The 23,815-nt window shown below is 39.3% G+C and overlaps 1 protein-coding gene across 2 annotated transcripts in view; it reads left to right on the forward strand.

Annotated features, from left to right (window-relative positions):
* Positions 1 to 23,815, forward strand: part of LOC130914348 (intermembrane lipid transfer protein VPS13B-like) — a 625,421-nt gene that overhangs the window by 568,449 nt on the left and 33,157 nt on the right. For both annotated transcript variants that reach the window (XM_057833447.1, XM_057833446.1), the window contains exons 50-55: positions 3,400 to 3,575; positions 11,758 to 11,928; positions 17,832 to 18,039; positions 18,129 to 18,317; positions 18,440 to 18,586; positions 22,366 to 22,640. In XM_057833447.1, coding sequence (XP_057689430.1) covers positions 3,400 to 3,575; positions 11,758 to 11,928; positions 17,832 to 18,039; positions 18,129 to 18,317; positions 18,440 to 18,586; positions 22,366 to 22,640 — 1,166 coding nt within the window. The remainder of the gene's footprint in view (positions 1 to 3,399; positions 3,576 to 11,757; positions 11,929 to 17,831; positions 18,040 to 18,128; positions 18,318 to 18,439; positions 18,587 to 22,365; positions 22,641 to 23,815) is intronic.

Consider the following 23,815-nt stretch of genomic DNA (forward strand, 5'->3'; position numbering starts at 1 on the left):
GAATATTTGTTGTGCTTTCACTAAATGAATCTCTAGCGATTTGACTGTTCTGCCCAAATACTTGATGGGAAGTTGGCCAACCATGACTGTCAGTGGTGGCTGCAAATGGTATACAGTATGATCTGCGTTGTGTTCAATTAAGCGTGTTAAGAAATAGATTGTCTCCTGTCATCCTTCCCCACGTCGTTCGCCACAATAGTACTTACTAGTATATTTGTTATGAAACAGTTGTCAAAGTTTAAGCCAATAAAAGGCGCGGTCCAATGAATGCCACTCGCATTTCTCTGCCTTTTCGCTCTCAATGTGCTAAAACGGCGTCATTGTAAACTGTTTGAGGCAAGACATGAACGGGTCATTCTCTGCATGTGTTAATTGCGTTAAATATTTTAACGTGATTAATTAAAAAAATTAATCACCACCCGTAATGCGATAAATTTGACAGCACTAGTTTTAATAGTGTTTCTGTAGAGGGACAAACATGACCCAAACATTCTTTCAATTCATTAATATTGGAATGAAGTTAAACTTGAGGTGACATCGTACAACAGATTAGTCTCGTGGTGCGTCATTCTCTTAGTCATTTTGATAGTAGGCTAATATAGCTAATATCGATACATACAGCCGGTGTTGCTTTCATTATAAGGCTTTTAATTTTTTGCAGCTCCAGACAGGCGTATCAGTTAGTTTTTTTTGTCAAGTGTGGCTCTTTCAACATTTTGGGTTGCAGACCACTGGGTTTAGTGAATGTAGAAGCCTTCTGCCTTTGTATCAGGCCTGGTCACAGCCTAGCACAGCAGTTATGCTTAGTGAGCATTTGATGTCTCCAAACTAAGATTTGTTTTGTGAACACACCATTTGCAAGAATGGTAAAAAATTAAATGAACAATAAATGATTACCTTATTCAGTGTACTGAAGCTGTGTGCCTTTGTTATTCTAAGCCAAAATCACTGTCTGAGCCATATGTGATATGGCAGTGCCTTATTGGAACTTTGCACCTGCACTTGATCCAAAAACCGATGTTTGCAATATTTTGATTTCAACAACATAGTGGTACAATATAATTCAAGTTCAAGTCAATTGAAGTTGTTCTCTCATTTTTCACATGTGGTTTATTAGAAAGCCTTGAAGTTGTTACATTTATCATTATTAACCCTTTAACACCGAACGTGTCGGCAGCGACGCATTTACGCATATCGTCTTTGAAGCTTCGTCACGCTGTAATTACGTCATCCACGTGCCGCTGGTTGGTCTCATTTGAAATTGCGGAAGTTGATGTCCACACCAGTTTTTATTTGAAGTCAATCGACCCAGAAAAACGGGAGATAATGTCATTTGAGTTTTATAGTTTTATTGCACTCATAAATATGCATTCAAATGCTGCATGGACCATGTATCTAGCTCCATATTTCCATCATTTCTTGTCCTTTTTCAAAACTGAAAGCAGCACAAAAGACTACAAATCCCAAGAACCATTCTGATGTCAAGAAGGACGAACCGAATGTGATCATTTTTAATAAATTTCCGAACGAGGCACCAACTAATGAAAGGGAGGCCTGCGACGCAAGCAACGGCCGCTTGGTTTGAGCGAGCCACTTTGAAACGTGCAGAATGAATATAAAACTACATTTAGAGCAAGCTAATGCATTATTTCATTAACTCAAGGAAGAAGATGAGCCGTATTTGTTGTCCTTTTCTTTGCATGAGTCGGCGTCTCGGTGAATAGAAGTGACGGCAGCGCGTAAACAGCGAAAGAGTAGGCTGTGTGACGTTGTGTGTGACGCAGCTCCGTGACCTGTTCAAGCTTTATTGAGTGCGCAAAAAAAAAAAAAAAAAAAACTTTATTGGGTTGCATGCCTGAAAATTTTGAATTGAACTGAACTACTTGTCAATATTTTTTTAAATAATTTTTTTCAATGTTATATATATTTTTTCTTTACTGTAATCTTTTCAATTTTTATGTAGATGTGTGTTCGAGAAGCTTGATTGCATGTAGGTATATACTTTGATAAGGTGATGGGTACAACACCTAACTTCACAAAGAGATATCCTCCAAACCCTTTTTGTGTTAGATGATATATATAATTTTTTTTCTCACTATTTTGCACTGTATATAACCTGTTTTGACCATAGTATGTGTAAAGGCCAAAAACGCCTATGACCATACCTGCTGTTTGTGTTGAATTGGCAAACATAAAACTATTCAATCTTAATTTTTTCTATTGAATGTTTATCCTAACAAGTTGAATAAATATTATCAAGCTTCAAAACGGTTGGTCGAGCATGTTTGGTTGTCAGTGGGACGTCAACATTACAAATTTTGAAAAAAGATTTTGGGATTTTTTTGTCTTTTTTGGGTCCAAAATGTGGATTAAAATTGGTCAGTGAAGAAAACAACAGTTTGGACATGAAGTTCAAGGGGTCCTGAAAAAAGGGACCCAACTTGGTCATTGTAAACAAATTTTTCTTTGAAATATAAAGGCAACATCAAATGCATGCAAATTCGGCCAAAATAGGCTTAGGTGTTAAAGGGTTAAAGTATCCAGTGGGGCATCACAATACAATTAGTCATAATCGGTTAGATAGTCATAATCTATGAAGTCCATGACCGCATATATCAGTATTGGTTTGATATCGGGATCAGATTTTTGGAGTTGGACAATATCGGCATATCGGTTATAGTTTAAAAAGTAATTATCGGACAACTCTACTTACAATTTGTGTGTGTGAAACTATATGCAGTTGGGTATGGGCATTAAATTAGTTTAAAGTGGCATTAAAAAGCATTAAATGAGATTTGCCTGTAGAAAGCCTGTGATAGATTCAGTCTGTTTATCTGTGAGGTTTCATATGCTCGCTGGATTTCCGTTGCTGGAAGACTCTACGGAAAAAAATATATATTCTGCCGCTTAAAAAGATGTGAAAGATGGGCGAAACGAATGATTTACAACTCTCATGAACCTAAAATGTATCAGTATGGGTAATGCTGGCATTTATTGGCTGTGTTTATTTTGTGTAGCGTTCCCTTCCACATAATCAAATGTGGCGTTTCATTAGAACAATCACATTTTTCATTTCAATCTAGCTAATATTGTGTGGACACACCCTTAAGACTGTGGTGTACGTAATTCCTTTTTAGAAGCATGATCCAGTTTCCCTTGCGCTTAATCAGATGATTAAAGCTAGATACGCATTACCAGTGACCTAATGTTTTAGCTTCCCTGCCTGAGTCAAATAATATTAATAGTAATGTTCAGGTATGTTTAAATCATCACAAAATTTCTGAATTGACATGATATCTGTTTCAGTCAGCCTTGTACTGATTGGATGACGTTGTGTTGAATAAAAAGCAATCAATGAATGATGCGCAATACTGTGCCCATCTCAATTCCCTCATTCAGGTTGTTTTTAGTCCACTGTTTGTCATGAGGAGCCATTTGCCAGACCCAATAATCATCTGCATTGAGAAGAGAAGCCTGGGACTGAGAGAGAGCCAGCTGGTTCCAGGACAGGGCCATGAGGAGCCCCTATTCAACACTGAAGCAGACCTCACACATCACCTCACTTTTCAGGCCAGGTAAATAATCATTGAAACCCAAAAATTTGTTATCTTCATTCCAGTGTTGTTTTTGACAGCCCTTTTAATTTTTGTCTTAGCCTTTTGAACGAAAACACTTAATAGTCTTAGTCATATTTAGTCTAGTTTTTGTTGATGAAATCTCATACAAAGTAACTGTCGACAGTTACTCAAAATGTTTTGGTCTGTAAAATTCAAAAGTTTTAGTCCAAAAATAAATTAAAGGTTTCGAACAGTGTTGTTTTTGTCAACAATGACAGTAACAAAAATATTTCTTCATGAACATTTTTTCGTGACGACAACGTCACGATGATGCGCTAAAAACGTGTCTTTGGGAGACTAAAACATGACGAGATGGATGCCAGTTGTCGTCTGACAAGACGAAAACGAGATTCACCTTAGTTTCCGTCATAAGTTCACAATGTGTGACATTTTCGTATCGTATGTGTGATTAGCACGCATTTTAGTAGTGCTACGTCCCCCAGCCCACACACCGGTAAGTAAGCGTGTGCCCATTCCAGGTTCCTGTTGTGAAACGTGTCAGGTACTGCTTGGTAAGTTTTGCTTTCTTATCTTGACTAGATCTGCCATGTTTCTTTAGCCTTTAAAGGTCTGTGATAAGTGATTATCACACACTAAACTAACTTGTAGCGTTAGCATAGTGTTCGCATTAGCATAGCATTTGCGTTCGCATCAGCATTTAGCGCGATGAGTGTCTTCCTAAAGTGCGTATGACAGGGGAAAAAAAGTCTTACATAGGATTATTATGTGAATTAGAATCACATTTTGAGACGATTCGACTATATACAACAATTTAGCAATGCGTAGATGACGAGAAATTAGTCTTTTAATCTGCCGGTTAGCCACGCCTACCATTATAGGGGTTTAGCGTCCCCAACATGTGGATGACATCAGCAGAGTCACAATTTCATCTGATTTGGTATGCAGCTCATTGAGGAGGAATTAGTCACAACAAGGAAAACTGGATGAAGAGAGCCGCAAAATGTCATTGTTTCAGTCTCTCCCCTCCAATATTTTAACAGGATATTCTTTTTATCCAAGTATTTTTCCCCAATAGCTAAATAAATGGCTTGAGAAGCACCAGTCAGCCCGTTGAGGGGGAATTATTCAGAACGAGGAAAACGTGACGAAGAGAGCCGCAAAATGTCATTGTTTCAGTCAGAGGTTGCGCTAGACTTTTTCGTTGTCTGTCATTTTGACTGACAGGGTCATAAAAATCCGGTCATAATCTATTTTTACCCGTCACTTAAATTTTTAAAATGATAATAATGACATATTCAATAGTATTTAGTTTTCATTCATTTTTAATTAATATTGTAATGCATGCTTGGCGGCGAAAAATTAGACACGGAAGTGGTATTTTTCTCCCTCTTTTTACTCTCCTTACACCGGGTACACCAATAAGAACCTCGCGTTGATGTGTCAATCACGGTGCCGCCGCCAGACCCCGGTGACGCTACAATATTCTGTCCGAACAAGCTTAACAGAATCCACACCGTGCCATCAAGCATATGAATATGTAACTTTTTCTCCGCAGTGACAAAAACAGCTGACTGTGGCCCCAGTAGGTAGGCTACATCTGGAACAATGAAATTAACATTTCACCTGCTGTGGCCTGAACGCAGTCTTCCTCCTGGTGCGCATGGACTTGAATTGCGTGCCCGCTTGTGCATAATCAAATGTCTCAAGTGGGATTTCTTCAGAGGCTATTGTCATGAGGTTTTGGACTTTTGCCTCGGACAGACGACTTAGTTCGGACACTCAGTTGCCTTGACATTTTTCCGAGTAAGGCCAACATGCATTAAGAGAGACAATAGCTAATGAATATGCTCACTCGCCACCCTGTGGTCTGGGGTGTGAATTGCAACCTGTCAAAATGACAAATGGACTTCAGTTTTTTCCGTCACCATTTTAAAAAACCGGTCAACGACGGAAAATATTCGGTTAACGCGACCCCTGGTTTCAGTCTCTACTCAATATTTTTACAGGACATTTATTATTATTTTTTTTTTCCCCAATAGCTAAATAAATGGCATGTTCATGACAAATAACAGTCTTGTTCTAAATGGAATATGAAATAATAAAAATGCATTTATTCAAGACGACATGGCAAAATTACTCAATAATGGTCAAAACTGTCGACTTCCCTCCCGAACGATATTTTATGCCACCTAAATCGGGCTTAAGTCATTTCCCTTCCCCGGCTTTGGAGAATGAAAACAAACCAAGAGGCCTGACAGCTAGCTGACATGCTGACCCGAACCGAACGATATTTAAAAGTCTTCGAAGCGGAAAATCACACATAACTAGCCCGGATCATTTCACATGACAACTGGGTTGTCGATTGTCTTCGCCGATCAGCAAACTGCCAGGCGGAGAGCAATTTACAGCTCGTTCCCCTGCTACTACGGATAGGAGAGCTCGCCGTGGAAGCAGCTGGACATTGACCGCTGAACAAACTGGTTGACGTCGGAGGAGCGTGTAGCTGCCAAATGGTCAAAACAAATATGGCAAAATAATGCTTTACTACACGGCGAAGTCGTAAACAGCGAGAGACTCAGTGGAGGAGGGCGGCTGCAGTTGCTGTGCAGCTAATGTATATGGGGAGAGGTTTTTACATGCCCATCCATGATCAAACGTAAGTAGTCCTTTATTTACAGAAAGTTTGTAATGTTTACTTTGTAATCACTGTATTCGTGGCTATTTTTAACTCAAAGTTGCAATTTCTGATCGGTCGGAAAATTTGACAAAACACAGGGCACATAAAGAGGGGAATAAGCAGAATATAGTGCTCTCCCGGTGGGGGTATGTGCGACAAGCCGCGGGTCGTCGGCCGAGGGGATAAGGAGCATGTCAGCGACAAAATGCAAGCCACCTACATATTAAAATGATCCCAGTATTTGACATAATACAAAACATGATGTTTACTCACTTCCTCGTAAGTCCCATGGTCCCACAGTAGTAGGGCTTGTTTTGGCCTAAATCTACCGGTGAATGGGAACCTTTTAAAACCCCACAAAGGCACACACGCCTCTCCCTCGTACAGCAAGATTTTTCTTCAGCTGTTTGGCGGGCGTGATGCGAAAAATAAACGTATTAATCCGCAAAATCAGCTGAATCCTTAGTCCTTCTCATACAACAGTATGGCTGTATAGTGAAGAGGACTTCTTCCTCCGTACACGTCACAGCGCCCTCTTTCTCAACTTGAGACTGTTGCCGGAAGTCACTCATTTTAATGGCGCGGGATCCAAAAAACTAAATAAATATAGCGATCGCTTCCACACACATCCAAGCGGTCCATTTCAGGAGCATGAAATATCGCGTGTATTATTAAATAAACATGCTTTTTCGTATCACAGGCACTTTAAATTCCTGGAAAACGTTTTACTTACAGTTCATGGCTTCCAGGTGAGTTTAAATAATTGCAAATAATGTGCTGTTTTCCTGCTGAGCGTGTATTATCATCATGAAGACGGTGATGTCCTTGTAGACTACAATTGTGCGCTCGTCTGACAATGTCAAACCTTGTATTTATTGATTTATTCATGAATTAAAACTTTTGAAGTTTATAGACGAAAATATTTTGAGAATTGTAGACTAAAACTAGACGAAGACGACCACATTTTGAAATGACTAAAATATGACTAAGACGAAAATTAAAAGGGCTGCCAAAAACAACACTGGTTTCCAACAATTTCGAATGAACATTGACAGACGAGCACATATTTTAACATCTACAAGAACAACACCAACTTTGTAATGATAATACACTCAGGAGGAAAAGCAGTGCATTATTTTCAGTTAAACCTACCTAGAAGCCACGAACTCTGTTTTAAAAAAATAATAATAATAACTTGTACCAGCGTTTAACATCCAGGGGTCGGGAACTTTTTTGGCTGAGAGAGCCATGAAGACCACATATTTTTAAATATAATTCCGTGAGAGCCATACAATATGTTTAAAACACTTTTAAAATACAATACGTCTCTGAATTCTTTTTGATAACATTGTTAAGCTGTTGCTAATCACTGGTGAGTATTTCTTACCATTAATGCGACTTCTGGTGCTGCATGGTTTTGCTGATGACTTTGTAGTTGCTTACGTCTTTAGACTCATCCAAAGCAAGAGAAAAAAACGGTGCCGCATTTATGTCCTGCTAATAAGTACGATACCCGTAGTCTTTTTTCTTTTTGCCATAAGTTTACTTCCTGATCTCACGCACATGTACACATCGGCCGTTATTTTCGACAGCAAAATACGGCAACCCCACTTGAACAGTGTCTCTGCCTCATCTGCGTTGCCTATGCGATTGATAGATAGTTAAAATAGATGGACACAACGACATGTATGTTTTGCCACTTTCCCACTAAAATTACTGCGAACCGGCTTTCTAGTCGCCGGTGACCGTCGCCGTTTCGCGCAATGCGCTGTTATCATCTGCACTGTTTGGTAATGCTCTCAACTCTGAACCGTAGTCTGGAGTGGACCAGCGATTTCCGTGGCGCGTTCGTCATCACGCCTACGTCCGGTTCTTCCTTCGGGGAGGTGGCGTAGTGGACAAAAACACATCTACGTGTCGGATGGCTTTTTATCGGAGACTTTATTAACACAAACAAAAACCATTGGGGGACACCCAGCCACTCAACACAGCACTCCAGCGCAACTCTTTCGCTACACCTGTCCCTCTCTCCCCTTACGCTCGCCCATTTCTTCTTCTGCACTAAATTGGCAATGCCGGTCATATTTAAACGGGACAGCGGCCCCTTGGGGATGCCAGTAACAGGTTTTTTTTTGTTGTTTTTTAAATAATTAAAGATTTGTCTGCAAGCCAAATGCAGCCGTCACAAGAGACAGATCTGGCTCGCAAGCCATAGGTTCCCGACCCCTGCACTAGACTTACTGACAAAAAAAGTGAAGTGGCACTGCTTTAGACTGGCCAGTGTTTTAAGAGGACGCTCGTCATTCTGGAGCTAATGCTAACCCGAATGCTACGCTAATGTTTAGAGTTATATTTAGCATCTGCTGATCACTCAGCACAGACCTTTAAAGGCTGAAGTAAGAAAACAAATCTTACTGTGTTTCCAAACAAGCAAGATTGGGCGCAGCCTAGTTTGAGATACATCCTAAACTCCGGTGAAGAGAGTGAGGGAGAGGCGCAACACATCTCACATGAGTAACATGACTCAAACACTGCTACGACGCAAGTTGACTTATTCCACGTACAAAATAAAAATTACGTATGGCACAAACTAGGAGTGTGCCATCTTAGGCACCCCACGAGTCACGGTCACGATTCAGGGTGCTACGATTCGATTATTGAAGGATGATCACGGTTATCGCGATTATCAGGATTATCGATGCATTGTGCATTACCAATTAATACAGTAGCCAAACAAATTTATGTCCATTATTTATTTAAAATGTCCTAATGATTCAACAGGAACGATGGAAACATGCCCATACAACAATAAGCTGCCCTTAAGCTGTTTTTTTTTTTTTTTTTTTTTTTTTTTTTTTTTTAAAAGAAAGTGCAAAAACATTGACCATTTTAAAGGGAGTACTTATTTATCTCAGCAAAACAATAAAATTTACACAGGTGGAATGAATTCCACATTTTCTGGAAACAAAGTGTCTTTAGAAAGACTTCTCTTAACCAATATACTTTGTTTTCACAGATTTCTGTACTATTTGGCATGTCTGTAGTGTTACCGCTGTACTTAATCATTGTTTTACATGTTCTGCATATGAAATACACGTTAGCGAATTAGCTAATTAGCTTACCGCTCGGCGCTAACTATCAACATCTCAAAAACAACAACAATAAAGGTTAAACAGTACAAGAGGGTTCGTGTATTCACTTCTTATAGATACACACGGGTCTTACAACACACTCAAGACATTTTTCAATTGAAATGCCTTGTCTCAAAAGACAAGGAGCAACGAACTATCTATTTTCCCCTCTTGCTCTAAAAAATAACTTGCGCACAAAAGCTCTCTCTCATTAACCGGCAGCATCCATTATAACGTGCGTGCTCCCGTTGACGGTGCCCGGGCGGCAGATGTGTCTTGAATTTCGTTCTGCTACGAGCGGCTGCCATAAAGTTCTGTGGGAAAATCATCGTTTTTGAACCTTTAATAATCGTAATCAAATCGTCACGTATTCGAATCGCGATGCATGTAATAATTGATTTTTTGAAACTCCTCTAACACAAACAAATTTTCATCTCGTTGTCGTCTCGTCAGACAAAAAATGGCATTCGTCCCGTTATGCTCTAGCATCCCAAGCCATGTTTTTAGGTCATCATCGTGACGTCATTTTCCTGAAAAAAAAATGTTCGTTGACGAAATATTTTTGTTATCTTCCTTTTTTACGAATCTCATTGCGACATGCCATTAATACTTTCGTCTTGATTTAACTGTTGTTACAAAGATGGTTTGATTTGTTTTTTGCCTTGTTCTTCTTCGATCCAATAAAGTGGGAGAGACATTTAAGATTCTGTTCCACCACATTTTGGTTTCTGTTAGCCAACATTAGCTCACAATTCAGGGAGATCCAAGCACCATTTCAGGGGAGCAGGAAGTGAGCTTGGCAGGAGAAACCCAACCTCAATTCCAATATGTCAGGTCTAGCCGTAATTACACCCAATTAACATAGAGGCTCTAACAGAGAGCAGGTTTTCGTTCCTACCTTGGCTGTGCGTGTGTTCGGTGAGGATAGCATGTAATATATCCGCTCGTGTTTAAGTGAAGATCCATTTTCTGTGTTGGTTAGCTATGTATCCGCGAGTTATGGTGCAGCAGTCATCGCTTGCTCAAAACATCCTGTAAGAGACCATTCACTGTTTATTATTGAAGGTACTTCAGAGCCGTCATGTCATTTGAGTCAACATTTGCCCTAAAATAATTGTCATGCATCTGTAATCCATCTGAAGGAAAGCTAGTGTAATAACTGGATAACATCACCCTGATACCTCATGTGTCATGTCACGCATGTATAAATGTCAGATGCTTTGACTTTCAGTAACATTGGTGTTTATGCGTCAGTGTGGGTGGCCCCCTGGGAAATTACAACCAGATGTATACAGTGTATGGTAGCTACTCCTACCGTATTTGTCATCTGCGCATGAATAAACTGTCGTGTTATGAGAATGAACGGAGGGAAATTTGTCCTTTTGGTAGCGACTACTGATTGAGTGTAATTGACTGAAGTTCAGTGTTTCTGCTCAAACGTTTGTTTAGATTAAAGCTGCCTTAAAAGAAACACAGTAATAGGGACTGGAATACATATGTAGCTCCTGATGTTTCAGATAAAACATTCAAATTCAAAAAGATTGAACAGACAAACATTTCAGTGTCTTGTCCTTCTGGGTTGCAACCACAATGATCCTTGTATTTACTTAGTGTCCCTTGAATAAACCATGTCTTACCACACACTTCCATTCACCATTTGCTGGTACTTCAAGTCAATCCATGCCTCATCCCTTCTCATACTTGCAAATACACTCGACTTTAGCCACAAGTGGGAATGCACCTTTACTTGTACATCCACACACACACACACACACACAGCATGTAAACCTCAAGGATGGATTCAATTTTCAATGTTCACTGGTCAACAGCTCATCTTTCCTTCCTGTAATTACACATAGTTGTGGGCTATAATGGACAGAACTGCGGGTGCAACACAAGAAAGTTAGACAGGTCTCAAATACAACCACCATGTCCTGATCAGGTCATCTAGCCAACCACAAAAGAAAATCGTGGCTTACAATTAGAGGTCTCTTTAAGTTGAACCCCCCCCCACCCCCCACCCCCCCCCCCCCAGGATGTGTTTTAAATGAAAAACTACCTGTCAACACCTTGCCCATCTCATCTTTCTCATACTGAATCAAGAAAACTCTAAGCCCTGACTTCCCTTTTTCTTGCAGAATGGATGCAATTAATTAACGGCCGTGATTGTGTCCTGTTTTCGGCTTTTTTGATCATGCATAATGATTCAGATTTGTCTATGAAGATTTTGAACTTTTTTCGCTTACAATTTATTCTAAATTAAATATACACTCTATGGGCAAAATGTTGTGTAAGTAAGGCTCCATTTCAAGCAGACGTAATCGACGGCTGTGTGCTTGCATTTAGACCTGTTTTTTTTTTTTTTTTTCAGCGAAGATAAGGACGCGTCCCACTGTGCTGTGCCCATCTCCACAAGCGTAATCAAACAGATAATGGACAAGAATGGCGTTGAGGATCCCTCGGAACACATTCTGGCTGATTTCTATGGTCAAAAGATCTCAACTGGGCCACAATGGCCGTACATCTCCAAAGACAATACCGGGTATGCCAATTTAGTAGGTCCTTTTCAGTGTCTTTTGGCCATTTGAGCAAGTAAAGTATGGCTGCATAATTTGTGTTTCACGTTCGGAACAACCTCTTATGTTTGTTTTACGGACAAAAAGGTTTGTATAGAGCAAGCTGCAGATACACTGGACCGCTACTCAAGAGAAGCGAAGCAGTAGTCACAAATGCACTTTAAAGGAATCTGACCTTTTAGCCAGATTGCCGGAATCAAGCCAGCCGAACTGCGATTCCAACGACCCGGGCTGGCAGAAAACCGATAACCCGGCCAAAAGGCCAAACTCTACGTATTCAACTTAGTTTTAACCCCCTGTACTGACTCCATTTTAAACGCTAGAAAAAACCTTCGAAACACAAGTTCACAATTTATTCCAAGTCGGCAGCAATCATACAGCAGAGAGAGACCCAAGCGAGGAGGCAAACTGGATCAAGGGTCAACATATCACAAGTCAACAAAAGATTCCTGAGAAAAATGACATTGATTAGTTAAACATTCAGTCTTTTAAAGGCTCTGGTTAGGCGGGCTGTGGTCCCGAAAAAGGGTGTGTTTGGGCATTGTTTAGGATTATTCTCTGTGTGGATTGGGCAGGAGGATTTCGGGCGTTACTGTTGTCAGGGCAACAAGAGTAGAAGATTTTGCCACCTCAGCGCCACGTGAGTGCTGTCAACCTCTCAGTCGCGGGTTCCTCATTATCAGATGTTCCGTGTGGCAAGACAAGATGTCCCGCCATTTGTTCTGGACTGTTCAGAAGAGCTAATTGCGGGATTTGGTGGTGAAGGCGTGGGCTTGTAGATGTCTTGCCTGCATGATGTCAAACATCCTAAAGAAAACTGCTTTTGGCGTCATTATACTTATACTGTACCTATTATACTTAGATTGTTTTTCTATGATTTACAACATAACATTAACAAAAACACATGCAACCCCAACCTTCATCTCCTAGTTTTTATTTTCGCTCATTTCCTCACAGCAAAATACAAAACCTCAATTTTAGCCACTTTACAGTAAAATTGAAGCTAAAGTAAACATTTACTTTTATTTAATTATAAAGATGAAAATAACATACTTTGACAAAAACAAGTACAAATGACTTACATTATGCATTGTGAAATCAATATATTTTGAACATAATGCAAACATTGACTTTTTTAATCATAAGGAAATAAGTAGCCTAACATAGATCAACAAAAATAAGTACAAAGTGCACATTAACATGGAAGATTCTGTTCTATTGCTATATAAACATGGAACCCACCAAAAGAAAGATTAGACTCTCTTACTACTCTAAATACGTTTTTGGGACAATGAAGCATTTAAAAATAGAACGTATTTACACCTTTCTGGGAGCAAATGAGTTAAAGATCTGATCAATTTTTAGTTACATTTCCTCTTTTTATTGCATTAATTCAACATGAAAGGTTTTTTTTTTTTTTGTTCCAGAACGCATGTGCATTTGAACTAATCAGAGATCACTATCTATGCTGATCACATGTCAATTTGTCGGCTAATTTAATGGACTACTGAGTCCACGGATGGTTTGCTGCGTGCATGCACACATCGACACGACTCGCCAGACTCAGAAGGAAACGCTGGGCCGCAGAACCGAAATAAATATCAGTGGAAACAGATTACACTACGCAAGCACTTTATTATGCTTGTTAACACTTGTGTATGTAAATCTGACATTAGTACATTGTTTTTTTCTTGGAGATGAGATGCGTGTGTGACAGCATGACAGTTTTTCTTTTTAACATGGGGGTTTGAAAGTTGCTATCATATTTTTGGGATCAAAGCAACTTTTCCGGAAATGGCGTACCGAACCGTTCCGGCCCACTTTCACTCTTGGTTTTGATTAGCAAAAATCTTGGTTTTGTCTTGTTGTCGGTGTGGTCTGGGTGGTCTTCGACAAGTCATGGAATCTCTGGTAGTGTGGATGTTGGGCAGAAAGCTACTTGTTTGTAATAAGAACCTGATCACTGACTCACATTATGGTGGATCTGATACGTATTGAGTTATGTGGAGTTTCATGTTTTAGCTTAAGACACAAGTTGTTCTTAACCGCAACCGCCCACCAAATTTAAACTCTTTTGGGTCAGTCTTCATACCCTCATTAAGCATTTCTCCTGTTCAGGATGAACATTGATGAAGATTGTTTTGAAGATGACTTTGAACAAAGGCTGCATTATACTTAGCTAATCCATTGTACTAAGCATTTAAAGCATTTTTCATTTGACTACCGGTATATTTGTTCACATCTGCTTCAGACTCATAAATGAAACTCCGCCAACAGCGCTGATGCTGCAAAAAAAGTGACACTCACGTTATGCCAAAATTTTTAACTAGCTATGTCGGTAAAGTACTCAGTGTCGGGGTTATGTTTGTATTTTGCTATACAGTAATTTGGTGTAAGGTTTCTGGGAAATTAAATTTGTTTTCTTTTTTGTCATGGAGCCCTACAAAGTGATCCATGAGCCACACATTTGGCTGACCCCCCCACTACATGGCCAGTAAAGCAATTAAACGTGCGCATACAAAAACACCAACACTGTATGTAATAAAGTTTAACCACAGTGGAAGTTGGTAGCTCAAGCGGAGTACCAGCGGTTTTAGAGTCGTGACTAGGTCACATCTAATCGGTTTGAACTTGAGCATGAATGGAGGTGGCTTTCTGCTGGTCTGAAGACTCAAGACTGTGAATACTGTGAAATGACTGCACACATTCCTGTAAGACTGGTATTTTACTGGATGCTGGTTGTCTTTGTGTTTACTGTTTAGAACTTCAGTAACTCTATTTTGATCAATGTGTCATAGTGGTAGTGCTAACCTTTTTTGCACCACGGACTAGTGTAATGTAGGCCTTTTTTCACGGACCAGCAAAGTGTGGCAGAAAAATACAATAAATATAAAACAACACGATGGGGCTAAAATCAAACATTAAGTGCAGGGAAATTGTAACTCAACAGAGGCTGAATAAACCTTTTTTTAACAGCCTCTCCTAAAACTTGACGGCAAATATCCTAGGTCACAGGCATAATAAGCTCTGCTCCAATTGTGAAAAGTTTCTTAGGTTTAGCATTACGGTTTTGCACGAGGTATGATGCTGTTAGTGTATTCGCTTATTGTTTCTGTTCTTCGTGCTCGTACTTTTTTATATTAAAAAAATTCCAAAGATTTATCCATTATTCCAGAGTGCTTATTCTCTATGTGCCAAAGCATCTTTGAAGGCTTCAGTTCTCCGTTTGCTAACTTTTGGACACATATTATGTAGGGTGGACTTGGCGTAGGCTCCTCTTCTGATTTGTCAGGTGGCCTTTTCCCTGTAAAAAGCTGTCCAAAGACGTCTGTTTGTGAGTCATCTTCGCTAGGGTGTGGGTTTATAATTTCCAGTAACAAAGCTGATGCACCTACAGTACGTCATACATCATTATTGAGGACAAGTGCACATTGATATTAAAAAAAAAAAAAAAATAGGTGCTAACTCCAAATGATTTCTTTGACGACATACTATCCAGTTTTAATATTATATCTATTGACTAATCCAAGCAACACGACTGAAAATACCCTGCCCGCCATTGCTGAGGTGTGCCTGTCGCATTGACTGACGCTGGGCTGCTACTGAGGTGTGTAAACATCCTAGTAATGGCGGTCACCACTAGAGGGCGACGTCCACATATCTCTACTCAGATTAGTCAATAGAGTAGGCATGCAGATTGTTGTGTCAAGAGGCACAGACCAGAATGCGATCGTTAATAAATTTATTATTTCTGTGCGGCGCGGTGGTTGGAGACCACTGATATACCGTGGTGCTATCTTTTCGCCACCCGACGTAAAGTTTGACTCGTTGTTTGTCTCGACATACGACGACATGCTCAAAACATGACGATTTATGACAGCGTCTCCATTTCGTTGAAGAAATCAACATGGGTCCCAAGAAGGTTAGTTCAGGTTTTGTAAAAAGGAAAAAGGTGACGCTTGCCATTTAAATTAAAATGAATGTGGTAGAAAAATATGAGCTTGGTGTGTTCATCAGTGATCTAGCTCGAAAATACGGTCGGATTATGTCTGCGATCTCGACAGTCCTCTGACGACCTCTGTTCACCAGTCTTTATAAGTTAAGGTGACACCTATTATTATTGTAACATCGCTAAAGAAGTCGCCAGTTCCGTTGGGTTTTTAATAATTTATTTCAGAACTTGTGCAACACAACACCACTACCGTCCACGCTAGCCGATGCCAACAACAACGTGAAAAGAGAACGAAAAACTCTGCCGCGCCTCTCTCACTCTGTCGTCAGTTCAGGGACAGCATGGAAAACACAACATTAGAACCCGATTCGTTAGATTATAATTATTATTATTATCCTGATTTTTATCTATAATTTATTTGCTTTGCTATGTGTAATTGCTATTTGTAATTGTACCAGCAGTATTTATTAAGGATTTAGCGTAGGTTTTATGGGCTGTGGAAAGAATACATCGAATTATAATGTATTCTTATAGGAAAATCCCGCTCGATATACGACAGTTTCGACTTACAAACCAGGTCCTGGAACGAATTGAATTTGTAAGTAGAGATACCACTGTGTTACTGCTTTGGGTCATCCACCGCTTTATTTAAAAAGTGTAAAAACATTGTGAAAGCTCTGGAGAACTTTTCCCCTCAGTTTTGATAATTACAGAAGGTGACATTGTTTAGTCAACAAACAAAGTGACCGTTGTTTATCAGAGCTGCTTTGCAGGTAGCTGTGTGTTTGTCTATGTGCATGCGCTTGTTGGTTTTGTGACTGTCAGGAGAGGTTTATAGTCATAAAAGTCAATAGTGTTATAGTTTTTATTTGTACCAAGTTCACCAGTGTATAAGTATGTGAGAAACGCGGGATTTCTGCAGTTGAAGTTACAAAAGTCAACCTTGCTCTCCAGTCCAGTCCAACAGAGACCCCTCGTGGCTATTAGTAACTTTACTGGGCTCGTGCGTAAAAAATGACACTAGAAACACAAAATACTCCTTGGATAGTTTCTTCTAAATGTGTATTTTACCTAGATATTGTTATTATCACAATGATTCATGTCCAAGAGCCAACTTCCACCATTGAATAGGTTTTATTCATTTTCAAGCAACGTAAACAAACAGTCTGAGCTGCTCCAGCTTTTATTTTGTTATTTCCGGTCTCCAGTCATGTGAATTTGCATATTACGCTAAATATATGGTTGCAACCGTTTCCAGATAAAACATCTAAATTTAGTATTTAGATTTAGATTTAAGATTTAGGATATAAATATAAAATATCAGATATATACAGATTTATAATAAATATTTCGTATATAAATTTCAGATAAATATTTACGATATACATATCAGATTTACATTTCGGAAATACAATTAACATTTACGATTTAAATAAATATTTTGTTCTGGACTTACACATTCAAGTCTAATACTTATTATTTAAAAATAAATATTGAAGTTGCTAAACAATGTTGTAAATGTGCAAAAAAAAGTGACTGTAAAAATTTCACACCACGTTTTTAACACTATGTGGCGCTAAATGTGAGAAAATGTTGTCGTAATTTTCAGCATGATCTGCTTTACAAACTGCGCCCCATATATAAACACGCTTGTGTCATCTGACGAAATTCATTTTACAGAACAAGCCATTAACTTTGCCAGGATCACAGGTTACCTCAAATACAATAATGCTCAAACCAGGCATATCTATTTATTACTACGTATAAAAAAAATTAATGCCCATTTGTTCCTTTGTTCCCAGATCACTGCTCATTAAATTATATGTATAACCACTCATTAGCTGCAGCAGTAAAATGAAATGGATGTGACTGGAATGAATTCAAATGTTGTGTTTTGACTCCTGCTTCTGCTACTAGGTCAGTGCCAGAGCACCTTGCCCAGTGGGACAGTCCCATGCAAGTAAAGTTATCCTGCTGGAAATTGGGCCTCAGCACCCTGCTTGTGGAGTTGCTGCCCTGGGCCCTGTTAGCTAATCACTCCCAGTGGGATCTGTGGCTTTTTGAGGGTGAGACCATCGTGCTGCAGATACCAGCTGGCAAGGTCATAGTACCTCCTAACTTCAAGGTATAGAGGCATCTATAGCGAACAGTTTTTAGTCTAAACTAATTATCATTGCTCTTCACGACACACTGTCATTTGTACCTCTGATGTAGGAAGCTTTCCAAATTGGCATCTATTGGGCTCAAACAAACACGGTCCACAAGTCTACAGCAATGAAACTTGTTCATGATCTAACCTCACCTCGATGGAAGGAGGGCAAAGATTCAGAGTTGGTGACCTTGGATGAGGAAGGTTATGTAGAGGCAAACATCACCCTTGGAGCCCTACCTGGTAGACAGAAGGTGAGGGACATGGTTCACTCGTTATTGACACTTTTTTTTTCTTTTAATCTTCAGATGTTGTGTTTAATACATTAGCAACTAGTTCAAGCAAATACTATAAATGCCTGTCATTTCTTCCATAGCTTTGCCAGTTCTGTGTATCATCTACGATAAAACATGGCATCCAGATTCTCCAAATAGAGGACAGAACAATCCTTGTCAACAGCACTCCTCACACGATATACTACAGACCATTGCTGACTGATCACAGGCTGGGAATTGATAACCAGGTAATGAGCTTGAGTGATTATGTTTATTTCTTTACCTCAGTGCAGTAAGTTACATTTCCAATGTAGAAAATGTTGAATGAGAAGACTGTGAAACAGTATAATACACAGAAAATAAACTCCCCCGACAACTCAACACACACAGCAATACTACAATGTAAGCGCAAAGTTCCTACAAGGCCAAAATGTATTTGCCGGTCTGTGGCACTGCATTATGTCTGTCCTGTCCTACTACAGCTTCACACGTACAGTAAATGCAATGTGCACATGACTCATATCCACACCCAGTAACGACCACACAAATGGATTAGAAGGACACAGCAAGGCATTTTCCATCAGATCATTTTGCACCCCCACTCTCTCTCCACTGCTCTTGCCATGAGTCAATGGCACTTTGTTGGGGTATTAGACAAAGATCCACAATTGGATACAGGTTTCTCTACTTGCTTTCATCTACTGCTTGTCCCTAGAGAGAGCAACAATGTAATGATGTAGTGATGTCATTTTATCAGCTTTCAGATGTGCATGAAGAAAAAAATATCAAAGCTTTCTAGTTGCCACTGAAATCCTAAAACCAAATGCCTTAGATAACAATAAAGTGTGGGCAAATTTTTAAAAACGCTACCAAAAAGTTGTTATTCTATGTACTTATCTCTTAAAGACCCTATCTCAGTGGCTTTTAAACCAAAGTGGCACTGCTCAGCCACCAAATACAATCTTGTATTTTATGGATGTGCTGAAAGCAAAATTCTTACCCAAAACCAAAAATCGAATCTTGTAATCACTTGGCCGAAAAAAAAAAAAAGAAAATCAAAAGGCCAAAAAAATACACAAGCATATCATCCTTTTTTTCCTTTTTTTTTAATTTTATTTTATTTTATTTTATTTATTTATTTATTTATTTTTTTTTTTTTAAGATATTTTATTTCATTATTTTCTGATTACTGCCCCTTTGCCTTGGCAATTATAACGTAATTAGTTATTCGGCAAAGTAACTGACGTTATGTTTCATGTTCATTCATTCATTCATTCATTTTCCATGCCGCTTCTTCCTCACGAGGGTCGCGGAGGTGCTGGAGCCTATCCCAGCGAACTATGGGCAGTAGGCAGGGGACACCCTGAACTGGTTGCCAGCCAATCACAGATGTTTCATGTTCTACACGTTATTACATGATCCATTCTATAACGTCTTTCACATCAAATATGTTTATAGTAACTGATTGAATTGAACTCTTTTCATTCCAAAAAAAAAAAAAAAAAGCATAGGTCACCTTTTTTACATTTTTGAAAATTTTCACCTACAGTGCCCTCCATAATTATTGGATTTATAATAATTGTGAGTTTTTTAGCTTCTAATATATATATTTTTTTCTAAATAATATGGGACCTTAATGGAAAAAAAAGAGAAAAATCCAACCTTCAATACAAGTGCATTTATTCAGTGGAGAAAAAATCCCACATAAAGAAATAATTATTTGACATCAAATAATGTGTGTCACAATTATTAGCACCCCTGGTGTTAATATTTTGTACAACCCCCTTTTGCCAACAAAACAGCACCTAATCTTCTCCTATAATGTTTCACAAGATGGGAAAAGACAGAAAGAGGGATCTTCAGCCATTCCTCTTTGCAGAATCTCTCTAAATCATCCAGAGACCTGGGTCCTCTGCTCTGTACTCTCCTTTGCAGCTCACCCCACAGGTTTTCAATGGGGTTGAGGTCTGGGGACTGAGATGGCCATGGGAGGAGCTTGATTTTGTGTCTGGTGAACCATTTCTATGTAGATTTGGCCATATATTTAGGGTCATTGTCTTGCTGAAAGACCCAGTGACGACCCAATCTGTTGCAGAGGGCAACAGATTTTCATTTAAAATGTCCTGGTATTTCAAAGCATTCATGATGCCATGCACCCTAACAAGGTTCCCAGGGCCTTTGGAAGCGAAACATCCCCACAGCATCACTGACCCACCCCCATACTTCACAGTGGGTATGAGGTGCTGTCTACACGCCAACAAGCTGTTTGGGAGGCATGTACGGAGAAAATCTTTTCTCACTCACAATCATAAGCGCAAACGTCTGGAGTTCGCCAAGCGGTATTGGGGCTTCAACTGGGACCGTGTGCTTTGGTCAGATGAGACCAAGATTGAGCATTTGGCAAGAAACACTCTAAGTGGGTCTGGCGTGCCACGAAAGATGCGCATGCTGAAAAGCACCTCATACCCACTGTGAAGTATGGGGGTGGGTCAGTGATGCTGTGGGGCTGTTTCACTTCCAAAGGCCCTAGGAACCTTGGTGAGGCTTGAATCTCTTCCCTCATCTATCTTTGCTCTTGTTTTTTTTTTTATTTTAAAAAATCACACACGGTATATGGATATGTCATTCAAGAAAAGTTCAGAGCGAGTGACTATTTTTGGTAATAAAAAACAACAAGTTAATATTATATTGTAGCATCTCGAAGTACAACGCCCACATGGTGATGATAATGCATACTGAACAGGAAAACAGTCCATTATTTTCAATTAATTTTACCCACCTGAACACCACAAACTATATGTAAAAAGTTTTCCCAGCGTTTAACATGACGCTCGCCACGCTAAATGCTAATGCTAGCGAGAACGCTAACGCTGCGAGCCACCTAGCATCGTGTTTGAATGGCGTCACAACCCCCTTACCCTCTTCTGCTCTGGTCTCTCCATGTCTCTCAGACATTTCTCGCGTTATTCAATCAACTTAGTAACGCTTAGTAACGCACGCCTTTTAATATCCTCTCTAAAGGTAATGGCGTTGTAAAGATGGGAAAAATTGATTAATTAGATTACTCAGTACTGACAAAAATAACGCCGGCGTTATTAAAAACCCTGGTAGACACACAGCAAATTTGGAGCACTCGAAAAATGTTTGTCACGCCTGCAATTGCTAAGCTAAAGGAGATCTCGATGTACTTTGTGTGGAACTGTAGTTCACAACAAAAAGCTATTTCGTTTTCGCCAAAACTAGTAAAGCTCTTTCCAAGGCTATTACAATCTCTCATTCTACTTAAAATAAGACTCGCCATTTTCTTGTGCTTGTGGAATCGATCGAGAGCCAGGCGAGTGGGCAGAGTTTTGCCGGCAACGAAGCCGAGGGAAGTCGCTCCCAGCCGGATTAAAAGGCGATTGGCAGAAGGGTTGTGAAAGTCGTGGAAAAATATATATTATATATTTCTTTGATATCTCAAAATACTTCCAAACTGAGGACATGTTGTTTGTGAGCCAGTCGTGTTAGATCGCCGTGTTTTGATGACGTCATCACTAGAGGACTATGGTTCTTCACATTTTTCGGTGATAAACTTTCAGCCTTTTTATTTGCTTTCTATTCCTCTTGTGCTTTATCTCCATTGCTGATTTCATTTATTATTATTGGTAGTCTAATTTTTATTTTTATTTTTTATTATTCTATTCGTGATTAAATGCGATTTTTATGTATAATTTTCGATTGTCTTTGTTTTTACGTTCTATTGATTTAATTTGATTTTTATGATCTTCATGTGGTGTAAAGCACTTTGAATTGCCTTGTTTTGAATTGTGCTATATAAATCAATTTGCCTTGCCTTACCTTGCCTTTCAACCAAAAACCGAAAAGGCAATTTTAGCTATTTTCAGCTGAACATTTTCGGTCACATCTAATGTATTTCATCATCTGTATTTTCTGTTCAGTATTCTCACCCAGTGCTCATTTAGCTTTCATGTTTCACAAAATTTTGTTTCACTGATTTGAACTCTCTGGTGTATTCTTTGCACAGGCTTGTGAAGTACCGGAGACTACGGCATTCACTCTGGCTCCGTCTCAGACCAAACCCTTCTCTTTGCCATGCTGGGATCTTCTTCAAACCAGCGACCATGGAAAAGTGGAATTCCCCTTGCCAGTGAAATGCATACTTTTCAGCTCATTATCAAGGCCCGATGCCAAACATGGGTCCACGGCATGGAGCCTCCCCGCACTCATCCGACCAGACTTCCTCAGGCAATGTGTGGCGGTTCCTGGTGAAACAAACTCCAGGGGTGGCCTCTGCAGCAGGTTGGTGACTCTGTGGCCGCAACAGTCAATTTAAAGCCGGGTGCTGGACCAAGCTTGGCACAGGACAAAAAGAAAGGAGGTGCTGAGCACTGTGTAGCTTGCTAAGCAACAGTCATGAAACAGAGGAAAATCTCTCACCATTCCCACTTTCACTTCATGAGCTTGTCTTGATTTATCTTAGTCTGTCCCAGGTCTCTCATGACTTCTACCATTTCATTTTAATAATAGATTTACAGTACTATTTAAAAAAAAGTTTGGTCAACCCACACAATTTCCTTCTTTTTTTTTTAATTTATGAACCAGTGGGTGTTTGGTTCAAAAACTTCAATTTATTAGGTAAAAAACAAAACTGGACAGAGTAATATTTTGTCAGTTAAACCAGTGGTTCGTAACAGGGGTTCGGTGAGTAATCCTCAAGGTAAAAGTTAAGAAACACAGAACGCTATAGTAGTGTTTTAGACTAGGTTTTGGACTGGTTTGCCCTGAATTTACAGGCTTTATTCCATTTCTTTCAACTGCTAGCCCTCTATCTAATGGGAGGAGATATCGGTTTGCTCAGTGGAAGGTTGACTGGCACAGGGTATGAGGAAGTATAACAGACCTACACGCAACTTGAACTAAATAGGTAATTAAAAAATAAAAAACATTTGCGTCCTTTAATCCATGAAAACAGTATGTGATGCAAGGATACAAGTAATAAAATGAGAATGTAGACATGAAAACAAAAAAAGGAACAGTGTGTAATTAAATGCATTTAATTTCATTTTCCAACATGAAAACTCAACAGCAAAAGGCAAAATTATTTATAGTAAATTTGAAATCAATAAATTTTTTTAACAGGAATTCACTTAGATGCTAGCTTACTTAGTTTTTAAATTTGTAAAAAAATGGCTTTATTATGAAATTCCGAAGGGTTCGGTGAATGCACCTGTGAAACTCTTTAGGTTGTGTACCTTTAGAAAGGTTAAGAACCACAGAGTTAAAGGGCAGCTGAAGAGCTTTTCAAATTTCGGTGTAATTTTACAAATATAAACTATGGATGAGTTCATCAAAACAACCATGTCATTTTTAACACGTAACAGCAAGCATAATTTGCCTTTTTTGTTTTTAGTTTTTTGCACTCCATTAATAGTCCCTTCCCAAATCTGGAAGCGTGACGTACATTCCTGAACGCA

Source organism: Corythoichthys intestinalis, chromosome 4, assembly GCF_030265065.1.
Source record: "Corythoichthys intestinalis isolate RoL2023-P3 chromosome 4, ASM3026506v1, whole genome shotgun sequence".
NCBI classification, from domain to species: domain Eukaryota; kingdom Metazoa; phylum Chordata; class Actinopteri; order Syngnathiformes; family Syngnathidae; genus Corythoichthys; species Corythoichthys intestinalis.